The sequence below is a fragment of the Dermacentor variabilis genome, chromosome 10 (assembly GCF_050947875.1).
Source record: "Dermacentor variabilis isolate Ectoservices chromosome 10, ASM5094787v1, whole genome shotgun sequence".
Lineage (NCBI taxonomy): Eukaryota > Metazoa > Arthropoda > Arachnida > Ixodida > Ixodidae > Dermacentor > Dermacentor variabilis.
The window spans coordinates 5,755,960-5,768,803 of record NC_134577.1 but is presented as its reverse complement, the minus strand read 5'-3'; the positions used below and the strand labels follow the sequence as shown (position 1 = coordinate 5,768,803).

Below are 12,844 nucleotides of genomic sequence, written 5' to 3'. Positions count from 1 at the left end.
GTCGTAAATATGGGAGGCGATGATATGATGTAGCCTCTGACAGCAGATGGAAGTTATGGAAATGGTTTGTATATCAGGAGCGAATTTCTATCGCCGCTTTTAAGGACGAGAACGCCCTTCACGATTTTCCAGTCGTGGGGAAGCTTTCCTGTCGATAGCGATTGCCGGAATGTACGATATCATGCTTTGCTCGAGACTAATATCGTGTTTGTTGGAATCTCTGAGTTACTCTCATCAACACCTGCTGATGAGGACACTTTCAGATTATTTATAATGGATGCGATGCCGTCGACAGTGATGTCGATGGGCGCAAAATGGGGCAGTCAAGATCAGTTAACCTCAAGCACATGGTCTTCTATGGTATATTGATGAAAATAATGTATTGAGCACGTTAGGACAGTCGGTCTGGAATAGGAATGTGGCTGTCATCATGCAAGATGTTGCTGTCGTGTCAGTCCGGACACGTTGATTCCCAAAATGTCTGTGCTGGGAGCAGTGATGGAAAATAGTGAGAAGAATGCTCGTCTCGGGCAGCTTGTACTGTGCAACACAGAAGCTCCTCAAGAAGCGTTTTTTTCCAAGATGTTGGAGTGCACGCGCGTTTTGCGGGTGCGTGCAATCGCTTCTGCCCATTTCTCAGTCTGCTAAATGACTTCGCGAACCACGGGTTACGTTTATCATGTGCTATTTTAATTAACGGAACGTGTTCACTAACAAGTGACATTAACTTGTTGAAGAAAGCCCAGTTATATCTAACCGGTCGGTTAAGGAAAGGGGTAACTATTACACTGCCAAGAAATGTTTCAAGTACAGCATTAGTGTCATTGTAATTTCCTTTGTTATAATCTCGAATTATTTTTGCTCTGGCGCCAGCAAAACGGGACGGGACTTTAAGGTTTACTTTCATTTATCTATGGTCATTGAAACTACCTAAATATGTTATATTTTGAACAGTTCTTGGGGCAGTTGTTGAAACTAAGTCCAGTATATCAGAATCACGAGTGGGCCGGCTGAAGACCTGTGGCAGATTGGCACCTAATGTTAATGCACCCAAGTCAGAAGAAAGGCTTTGCAGAAGGGTTGAAATCTGGGCCAGTTGGTACATACTTGAACGAAAAAACCAGTCAAAAACACAAAGGACAAGAGGAGAGTAGGAGAGGACAAGAGGAGAGGAGACGATTCCTGGTAAGGGCAAAGAAGAGCGGGAAATCTTGGAAGCGTACTACATCAGTTTATTAGGTGATGACTGCGTTAGTACAACCTCGGTGCGCTTACTTGAAAAAGAATTTGAATTTCTAAGTCGGTCACGATAGAAGCGTTTCTTGTCTTTTCACACTATGTGATTAGCGATGATGCAGTTGCGCATGCTCTGCTGGCCTTGCTGGGACTACACCGATTCTAATAAACCTCAGTTGATAGTCCAGTCGTTGTGGTGTGAACCTCTTCTCCTTTGTGTTTTTGACTGGTTTTTTCGTTCAGAAGAAAGGTCGACGGAAACTGCGTCCACTTGACAGAAGGAAAGCCACCGAAGAGATAAATGCTTTCAGCCGGACAAGTCTGAACGGCGTGAGTTACGCTCTATCGCAGGTCGCTAACAAACAACGGATTCGAGTCTGGAGGACGATAAGAGCAACCGAGCAATGATTTCTCAAAACGAGTCACGCGCGCAACCCAAGACTTGCCTTCGGCGGCGCCGTCGCGCTGCCCACGCGTCGCAGCGACAGCGAGAGGTCCTCCCGAACGCGCCGTCCTTTCGCAAAGCGAGCTCCGCGGAGCGCGTGCTGCGAGAGCGCACAATTAGAAACTCTCACCGTGTTCGTAACGTTCTTCGCTTGCTTGCTTGCTTGCTTGCTCCTCACTCGTGGCGCTTACCCGCTACGGGGGAAGAAGCCGGCGGTTAAAGGAGGGGGAGAGAGAAAAGCCTAAACGAAGAAAGTAAATCGCGGTCAAGTACAGCGCTTATGATAATTAGGAAATTTACCTGGTAGATACAGAAATAAAAATATTTGTAATTATACAAAGAGCAAATATTGTGGGGCCTTTTGGTGGCATTACAATAATTTCCAACACGCTATCAGAGATGTAATGAGCTATCCACATATTGATTTCGATAATTAAGATGGTAGCTGTCTTGTGTCACAGAGATAGTTGGTAATGGCCTCGCAAGTGGCCACGCAAATGTTCCTGTGGCTAAAGCCCTATGAAGAATTCCCGAAGGAGAGGATATTTTGAGTGGGTAAAGAAATACCCAATTCTGATAATGAAAATTCTAATTTCTTCCTCTGATTTCTAAATCGACGGCATGCTAGAAGATGGTGAACAATGTTCACGGGTTCCTAGCAAGCAGGACATAGGGAGTACGGTGCCTGACCGGTCCTGTATAAGCAAAAATTTAATGGCGGGATGCGGTAGCGTAATATTTTGTTATGGAGGTTTCTAATTTACCTGTAGGACACCATTTATTGTCGTACGAAAAAGACAAATGATTAAATTCTGACGTTTGAATTTTCAGTTTTGTAGAATCTTGGAAAAGAAAATTTTCTAAACCTAGCCGCAGTCACATAAGACGAAGTATAGGCATAACGGACATAACTGGTCCATCGAGAGATATCCGAGCAAGTGTGTCTGCTATTTGAGTATGTACCGCTATGGCCGGGAACCCATACTGTTGCGTACTCCAGGGTAGCGTACCGTACTGCTGCCGAGAAGTAGCGGCGCCTGCCTAACGAAGCTCGACCGATATTACTTATTGGGTAGCGTGGCGTTGTCGGCGGGCTGCAGGCATCCGGTAGACCATGGCGACCGAGCAAGGGCGAGACGATTTGCTAGTGCGAAACTTGCACGGTTTATTCAAAAGTAGTTGAAAGAAAATAAGAAAAGCATGAAGTATTGTATCTGTTTTTTTCAATGCCGCTACCGCTTTCTCGTGCTTTTACTTACGTTCTTCTTCTTCCTCTAGGCGCTTACGCTCTTCTTTCTCCTCTTGTCGCTTACGCTCTTCTTTTTCCTCTTTCTCTTTAATGCTCTCTAGGCAATCCGTCAGCAAATCGTCTCGCCCTTGCTCGGTCGCCATGGTCTACCAGATGCCTGCAGCCCGCCGACAACGCCACGCTACCCAATAAGAAATGTCGGTCGAGCTTCGATAGGCAGGCGCCGCTACTTCTCGGCAGCAGTACGGTACGCTACCCTGGAGTACGCAACAAACTGGTTGCTAGCGGTGGGACCGCCTCCAAACGCAACAAACTAGGTTGCTAGCGGTGGGATCGCCTCCAAACGCAACAATACCAACCGCACCAGACTCAAGTTCGTAGGTGTTGATTTAAATGTACTGGCTACTGCAGTGTCTGAAAATGAAGTGATGTGCATATTGACAGTATCAGTCACTATAGCCACTGCTGAATAATTTGAAGGAAGTTTTCGAAGCGCTAATGGCGGAAAGTTCAGCCAGAAATATGGCTGTGAAATCCGGAAGGCGTAAGACATATGACCAGGATAGTGACTCGGAGGAAATACCCACACACGCTTTCTTCTCTCATTGACGCATCAGTCGCGATCACGTGATCTATTTCCAATTGCGTTAAATTATCTTGTAGCATGTCCTTTAAATATGAAGTGGGGAAGAGTTTTGCATTCGATGGAAATATCAAATTCAATCTTTATATTAGGCAAGGGCTTATCTGGGCAAATGATCTTGCGTACATTAACGTTTAGTGAATTTAGCTCAGCTTGTAGAAACATAAGCTGAGGTTTTCGTAAGCGGGACCAATGCTTATCGAAAAATGACCTCGTTTCACTAATAAATACAAATTGCAATCGCCTAAAAGTATATTTAAAAATGTTTAAATACGTTTTTTTAACTGTTAGAATGCGAAATCGGCAGGGGAGAGCAGGCAGGCAGGCAGTCGTGCTTCTTCATGTATAAAATATTGTCAGCAACAAATTTTGGTAAACCAAAACAATTACATGTACAATGACATGTACCTCTCGGCAAGTATTGCCATAAATTCCTGCTCGCTGGAGTTTTTGAGTTCGCGTTTTGCTATCTTGTCAGCCGCCTTGGTCTGGGAGCTCCTGGTTTGACCTTTGTTAAGAAGGTGTTTGAGCAGGTTCCAGGTTTTTCCCGATGTCATGCTGCCATCGGCCCTTGCGCCTACTTCGTCCCATTGTTGGTCGGAGAGTACCACACAGTGGTGCTCAATGTCCTTGTTCAGTAGTGCGATCTTTTTACCAAGTCTTCTATTGAGTCCCTGGGTACGCATCTCTGCGGTATGGATCTTTTCGCTTCCAGCATGTGAGCGAGCTTAGCGTCCATCCCGATTGTCTGGACATCCGTCTCTTTCTCTGGTCGCGTTGCGTCCCGATTGGGCGCTGTGTGGCCTGACGTCACTGTCGCGAGGCGCGCGTGGCGACCGTCTGCTTGGGTGTGGTGTGGCGGCGGCGGCACTTTGCGGTATCGTGTGGGAATGATGCCTGGTCTCGCCAAACCAGTGTCTCCCAACACGCGACGCGCGGCAGCCGCTGAACGCGAGCGGCGCTCAAGAGAGGCTGAGCGTATACGTCGTATAAGGCGCGTCCGACACCACAGAGTCCAGGGACGCGACGGGCCAACTCAAGAGAGACAATGCGTTTGAAGCGACTCGCTGCATCTCCGGGTACCAAGGCAAATGAAGCTCGGAAGCACCGTGACCGCCATCTTGCCGCGGCAAGCCGAGCAAGTATAAATCAATCGAGCGAAGTGGATGATGAGGATGGCCAACTACACCCCGACACCGCCATGGAAGACGCGTCTCCTCCTGATCCACAAACAGCGCTGAACAGTTCCAGGCGGCCACAAACTACTTTAACAGACACTTCGTCCAGAACGACGTTGCAGGCATGTAATAAACAAGCACATTCACATAACAGTACGAGTTGTGTGCCTCCGTGGTTTCCGACGCAACAAATCGTCATTGGCAATGATGTCAGGCTTCCGCCGTTTCACACTTTAGTCTCGACAAAGTGTCTTCCATTTTTTCTCGAAGCTCGACCGGCGTTACAATTGGGTAGCGTGGCGTTGTCGGTGGGCTGCAGGCGACCGGTAGACCATGGCGGCCAGGTAGGGACGATACGATTATATATATATATATAGTGCGGAACTTGCACTGTTTATTCAATGGTTGGTGAAGGATAAGAAGAGAATTAATGAATTGAAAGTACTACATTGCGGAGCCCCTTAAGAAGGCCCACTAAAATTGTAGGCGGGATCTTGCTCACGTCAACGTCACGTGACATGCACTGAGTCTGGTCGGGGATAGGCGGCGGATCCCTTCTCCCAGGTGAATTGGGACGAGCCTTGACTCCTCTGGCAGCAACCCGCAGGTCCTGTTTGGTTTGCGGAAAGCGTTCTCTTCTAGAGTTGGACAGTTCGTGGAAAGGGTACTCCCCTTGGTTGCACACATAAAGGGGCCTGTCATCACTGCGGGGCGCCTGCCAGACCAGCAACCACTCGAGACAACCATAGCAAATTAGGAATCCATTCTCCGTTTTGATTAGGCATGGTCTTTGAGCATCCTTTTTGCCCGGGAGGTTACACGTAAACCGTAACAGGCTGAACCGCTCCCACTGCAGCTCCCGTAGACACTAGCGCCTCTAGTAATTATTGTATGAAACTATGGCAAAGGAAGTTTCGGCTTCCCTGCAGAGCCGTTCCCGCCGCAGCGTATAGACTTTTCGTTGACTGGGACCCGACCGATTTCTGCCTTACCCATTTGACAGGCCCAACAGCTGTCAAACTTGGCGATGTTCGTGGCTTATCATGCAGACGTGGGCAACATGCAAGACTTAAGCAACCGCTTCTGCAGGGGCCCAAACGACATGGAAGGACCGAGTCGAACAGTTCATATCGTCGTTGGTGAGTGGCCAAAGATCCTGTACGTGCATTCGGTATGTTCCCCCCTGTTCACGGCCCCAGGATACATGTTCGGCATAGCAGGACAGACGTAAAGCGAAGCTTTCTTTGCCTCGTCCTTTACCGCTGTGGCCGTCTTGCACGCCGCGTCGGGCAGTGGTTCAGAGTATGTATGTACACGGAAGGAGCATGCATGTGGCAGAGGAAACGCGAAAAGTTCGTCTGGACCTTTGCACCGCGTCGAATGTGCACAATGCCTTCCCAGGGCGTCGGCACATTAGCCTCTTGACAGCGCTATGAATTATGTGGTTCGGATGATTGTTTTGTGCTTGTCCTTTATTGAAAGGTGTGCTGCTCTGTACGATGTAACAACATAAGCTGTGGCAAAAGTGCATTGTGTTCAACACCGTGGCTGATGACCCTTCTATATTTGTTTACGTCAAAACGTGGCTGCGAAATCGTGTACCTGAAGTAGCCGCCCAGACAGACACGTGCACTGTCACGTTTAAGTCACGTTTTCCCCGGACGCCGCTCTCGCCACGTGATGGCAACAGATGTCTTCTGGAAGCTGTGTGCCCCCCGGCCCTCTGATTTAGCGCACGCCTACAGAAGGACCCTGACTACACCCAACTATGAGACAATAAAATAAGCCGTTGCACATCATGTACTTTTCCACGGAAAGGTGCACATGTGCGTGTCTGTGCTTCAAAAATTATATATGTGCTGACATATGCACAGGTTTAATGCCGAGCTTACTCGCTTATTCTGAAAAATATATATATATATTCTGGCAGAACTCATCTACGATGCGAATAGTCGGAATGCGTCACATATTGCTATGGAGAATGAAGTCAAAGGCAAAAGAAAAGGAATACGAGTTTGCTTGGGTCAAAAACTGAAAGCTGTTTGTCCGTCGCAAACCTCGCAGCCGGATTATCAGGATTGTTTCTATCGACGACCTAGAAACAATTACGATAGGCATTCCGGAACTCAGAAGAGTTGCTTACCTGCTGCCGTTATCCCATAGCAAACTACATTTCCGAAGGAGGCTATCGTGACTGATTCTTTCCTCTATTGCAAGACACATCGTGATAAGAAATTTTCTGTGTGCCACTTAAATGCACAAAGCTTACGAAATAAAAACGAAACGATGTATGTGTTTCTGCAATCGATTAAACATCAATTTGACTTGATCGCTTTCTCGGAAACCTGGTTTATGAATGAAACAGATGTTACTGAATTCACAGGATACAAACATACTTCTATCTTTCGTAATAGTATGTGAGGTGGAGGCATCATACTCTATATGAAGAAACACTTGAGCTGCAGTGCCATTTCTAACTTGCCAAATTAGTCCTCATTATGAAACAGTTATAAAAATGCGACAGTACATTATGTGTAGTGGTATATCGACCTTCTTCGGGAATATTTTTTGTTTTTTCTTGAGGCAATGCTAGAATGTTGTGTAGAACATATTTCGTCGGTTGTTGTCACCGAGGATTTTAACATAGATGTCCTATACTCTGATTTCAATAAGCAAAAGCTTATTGATATGTTTCTCTCGTACGGTTATGAAAATGTCATTCATGTGCCAACAAGGGTAACAGATACATCTGGAACTCTACTAAATTTCACGAACTGTAACTCGACTGATACAGAATCTGGCGCCTCGTCAGCGTAGCCGTACGGCGTCAGCACTTAACGTCAAATGGCAAACACAACCCGCACCATTCCAAGCGAAGCCACAAGCTCCCAACACGATTTCGTGACACATTTTAAAACACGTGAACACGTGAATATGATAGGGGGTCATCGAACAACTCGTGTAAGCGCGTGAAGTGGTCCGCGATGTCAGAAAATCTTCAGAACCACAGCCCAAGCAGTAGACCTTTTCAACGCAAGTTTGTACCACCGAAATAGCTTTCCACAGAGGCATCGGTGAAGCTTCAAGTTCTCGGGTAAATTAAACGCGTTAACTTGCGTCACTGAAAATGAACACAGACCTTTCACGCAATTGTTCGTTGCCAGCGTGCTTAAGTATAGGAAAAATAATTCACACGGCACTTCAGAGGACCTGGCACAGAGGAACGTTGAAAGCCAGTAATATTCATGCAACACTAGCACCAGAATCTGCGCTTATGTGCATCTCCAACCACGAATAAAGCGCTACTGGCTAAATTTTCTCTCTATTTTCGCTGATTTCGCGTTATGAGCTTTGTTTTCAGTTACGATCTATGGACAGGCAGGCTATTTGATAACCAAACGTTTGCCGTATAGTTTATCCACAACTAAAGTCTGCTTACCGCGAGCACAGACCTGACAACCTTAAAAGGTACTAAAAGTACTACACTCAATGGAAAAGACAAAAATTTGGGGGAAATAATCACAATTATTTTTATTACTCAAGAAGTTGATTGTTAATTTAAATAATTCATAGAATGTCCAGTAGGAATGCTGCAAACAGGCACTCTACTGGCTCTAAATTCTTAGCTGGAATTATCCGCGCCACATGGAAACGATAGCATTCACAATTTATAAATAGAATATTCATGCATGCAGCTGGAAAATCAGTCGGCAACTACATTTCTATTGTTTCAATCTGGTTTGCCCTACACTGGACGCGAATAAAGAATAGAATTATTGATGTAGCTACTACAATCGTAAACAAGCTGTAAACATCGCGAATGTAACGATACATTCTTAAAAGTTGGCAGGTATGCCGATACATTGACAGATTATGACGTATGTGCTTGAAAGTTAAATACTGAGAAACAAATACTGCAAAATAAACTACGGTACATGTTTATTCAAGTAGTACGCTATTAGCGAAACGCGACATTGCACTAGTTTTCTGCAGGTTTTACTTGGTTTCACTTGCTAGCGATAAGCCCATTTAAGGAAAAGCGGAGCTCCTTGTAAAAATCCGAAACCAGCGTTTACACCTCCAACAGGCAACGTACTTCTATCACCTATACGAAGTAAAAAAGAAAAAAGAAAGGAACGCCACTACTGAAACTTTGTAATACTGTTGTGCTTGCCTGTGACCAGGCTGAAAGACGAATTGTTATAGCACCTGCCATACCAAACTAACGAGCATGCTGTTCAATAAATAAATAAATAAATAAATAAATAAATAAATAAATAAATACAAGCAAAAGAGGACACACAAAAAGTGGCTGCCTCTCGACGAGCAAGCTATAGCTCTAAAGCTTACGTTGCCAGCTCTCTCCACACACCCTCCTTTCGCAACAAAGCCGAAAAAATTCAAAGAAGTCAACTCATTTAAATTCTGTCTTCTTGTTTGAGCACCGGAGAGCTAGCGGCCGAGCACTCCGTGCAATTCGTTAGAAGACCACGCTTTTCTTTTGTTTGCCCCCTATCGATGTCACCGCCACACAAGATAACCACACTAGAAGTAATTCCCGAGCGACAAACGCGCGCACGAACGGCGACCGCCAACAGAGCAACGGTTTTTCGCCGGCAGACTCACCATTTCATCCGCTCTCCAGCTGTCCACTACTGGGCTTTCGCATTGTCCAGAAGAAGCGCAGGAAACTGCGACACACCAATGCGCCATCCGCCGAAGAACACAGGTAGAGCCACTCACGCGTTACCGAAAACAAACGTCGAGCCCAGTAGACGGAGGTCGCCATTTCTCGCTCTCTTCCCGCCAAAAATCAGCTTGACGGGAAGCGCGAAAATGTCGATGCGCCCGAGCACACAGCCTTCCGCATCAATGGTGCTCCACGGACTGCGCGTTTATCCCTATTTATCCTAAATGTATATCGTCTGCTGGGGAATCACCCGTGCCTAGTGACGCAATTCAACCAATTAGAGTACGCATGTGCGCACGGCACTCGAAGCAGCCAAGCGGCCGGGCCAATAGCCGTACGCAGCGCGCCCCCTGGTCACAGGGACGTGGTGACGGGGCCGGGGCTTGCCAGCACCGTTGGGTCCGCAGTGGCGCTAGCACGTCTAACACCACGACCAGGGATTCCCTATATACATGGCTTCGTTATGGGTGTTCTGTGATGTTATTCTGCGGTCATGGATACGATGAATATTTCGATAAGCTAGCTTTGTGTTCTTCGGCCGATTAAATATTGTTTTGTCGCTGTTGGAAGAGTTCCTTCCCGTGTCATCGGGAGCCGTTCCTCGTCTACCTGCCGCGAGTTTATTCTATACAGAAGGGAGAAATTAGATTATTGTTTCGAGCTGGTCTGTCTCGTAGCCATTTCTGCGACTGTCTTGGGGAGGGAGGACGCCATGTTGACCATGTATCGCGTCCACATGGAGGGTCAGGCCAGCCGGAGTGCGGGCTGTTGATGTTCGTGAAGTTTTCAGTAGGCGGAAGTGCGAGCTTTTGCCTTGATAGACGACATATATTTATGTAACAGCCGGAGGTATATGCGCCTGGTTCGTACGTTTAATACGGAGCGACTAGCTTAGTCTTTACGAGCGTGTCAGCGGCAGCGCTTGCCTTCGATCGGAATGCACTCGTTCGCTTTCAATGAAAACGCGCTGGTACACTGCAGGATGTCGCATTTCACCGCGGCTATTTGCTGACATGTAAAAGTTGTGGAATATTTCATTTCTGCGTGCCAATGCTTCGCGAGCCGCATGCCACTCGTAATATCCGATGCTGCACAGGGAAGTCGCCGCTTCGTACTATGTGTAATTATTTCGTGCGTGCGTGTGTGTGTGTGTGTGTGTGTGTGTGTGTGTGTGTGTGTGTAACACACACACACCACCACTTTACAATAACCCAATTGTTTTAGGGTATGTTCACTTCACGTGTTTTTTAGTCAACGCACGTGATTTACGACGCAAGCGCAGAGTAACAGCAAAGCGTCGACTGGTGCGGGACGCTCGCCCATTTGAGACATTATAGTACGCAGCTCCAGACAACCTTCTAAATCACCCCATCAGCAGATTCATTAAATTCCGCGTATAGGATGTGCGAATGGCTGACACCAAAAGTATCGACAGCTGGCCAAGTTAGTACGGTGGCATTCTTTATAGGCTGGACGATGTAAGACGACAGGCAGGGAGTCTGTTGGCGACTCTGCGTTCGTCACTCATACGTCGGTAACAGCACAGTTTTCAAGAATAGCTTGCAGTCATCGCCGCGATTTTAGTAGCAATGCCGCGATGGCGGCAATCAGATAATAAAGCAGGACACCTTCGCTGCAATGTTTAAGACGTGCAAGTTGCTGACGGTCTGCGCAGGGGAACATGATGGTGGTAACTTTGAAATAAATTATGATGGTGATAACAAAGACTAACGCCACAGGAGAGAGCAGCATTAACAGCTTCCTCTGTTAAATGGCATATAACACTGACAATGTGCAAATTGGACACAGCTGACAGTCAGCGAAGATTCACGGACGTCACTCCGAACTGTCCCACAAAAATCGTCTCGCCGTTTGCGCTGCTGTGCAGGAGGAGGTCGCGGGCTCAACTCCCGGTCTCGGCGGCCGTAAACCGAGGTGACGGAATCAAATGCTCTCGTAAACCACCTTTTGGGTGCACGGTGGTAATCCTGAACTTCCACTACGGCATCCCTCGTAATCCCTGCATTGCTTTTGAACGTTGCACCTAATCACTCAACCAATTGATCGATCAATCAATCAGTCAGTCAATCAAACAGTCAGCAAATTACCTCCAGATTGCGGCTTTGGCACCTAAAGCCGCATAATCCATCTAACGTATCTCCGGACCGTCAGTATGAACGGAACAGTATGAAGAAACTGAAGCGATAAACTGGGAAACGCGATGCGCATTCGTAGTAGAGATACAATTTCGCAAAATTTGTTAATTTCATCACCTCACATAATTTTCTGCCGTCATCGACTGCGTTTCCCTTTCATCGGCACTAATTCTGTAACACTAATGGTCCGCCGGTTATCTGCCCAACCCATAACATGACCTGTCCAGCCTTTTTAGAACCCGTTCGTGCTGCAAGCGTCAGCGTAATCGAGCGAACAAGCATAGCGAAGAACAACGCGAGGTGTAAATTTACTATCCTACCCCCTGTCCAAATTTACAAAGCTGGATTCGCCGACTATCTTCCTTTGGCAAGTCAATTCTGCGGAAACCCGCAATACGGGAAAAAGCTTATGACAGGAAAAAAAAAAAAAAAGTCATCCATCCGATTCTAGCACCAACCTACAAGTTCGTGCTACATCCGTATGTATTACAATTTTTCCCTTTCATGTATCTTTGTCTTTTTGAACGTTGTTACGTTCTGAGCGGTCCAGAGAGGAGGAGGAGGAAATAACTTCATTGCGTGTCCTGCAAGTTGGCGGGGAGGGCCAAAGGCCCCGCCTAGCTGACGGCCAGGAGTTCGTGGGTCCTGGCGGCATCCTCGGCCTGCTGGACGGCCCATAGTTGATCCTCGAGGGCGGGGCCTCCCAGCGCGGCTTCCCAGCGCGTGCGAAGGCTGTTGCTAGAGGCCGCGTTCTCGTTATTGTCATATATCCCTCGGCATTCCCGTAATATATGCACCAGAGTGGCTCTGGATTCACATGTGTTGCATTTGTCCGTTTGATATATATCCGTATATATGATGTGCAAGAGCGCAGGATTTGGATACTTCCTAGATTGTAACTGCCGCCATGCGACAGACTACTTCTTTTTTTTTTTTCAATTTTGGGTGAGGTCGCGGGAACATGCCCCTCTGTAACGTAAAGTGTTTTGTGATGTCCTGATATTGTTACGTAAGAAGACGCAGATGAAAAGCTATATACAAGTATATTTACAACGTAATACGCCGCACTTGGCAAAGAGGCAACAGCCCGCGCTAGCCTCTAATCGTCGTCGTCTTCTTACTGCTCGCCTCTTCGTCATTGGTAACACTATTCCGTAGCACTACCCCCGGCGGCAAAAGCGCCGTCCCGGAGCGACTAAAGGCCGGACTCCGAAGCAGTGTAGTAGGCCTTGATCCTACTGACGTGC

The 12,844-nt window shown here is 47.0% G+C and overlaps 1 protein-coding gene across 3 annotated transcripts in view; it reads right to left on the bottom strand.

Annotated features, from left to right (window-relative positions):
• LOC142559771 (adenosine deaminase-like) overlaps positions 1 to 9,630 on the bottom strand; it is a 100,760-nt gene extending 91,130 nt beyond the window's left edge. Inside the window, exon 1 of one of the 3 annotated variants that reach the window (XM_075671410.1) lies at positions 9,378 to 9,630. In XM_075671410.1, coding sequence (XP_075527525.1) covers positions 9,378 to 9,464 — 87 coding nt within the window. In that variant the 5' untranslated portion in view covers positions 9,465 to 9,630. The remainder of the gene's footprint in view (positions 1 to 9,377) is intronic. The other 2 variants (XM_075671409.1, XM_075671411.1) reach the window with 2 other exon arrangements.
• Positions 9,631 to 12,844: the final 3,214 nt, after the last annotated feature.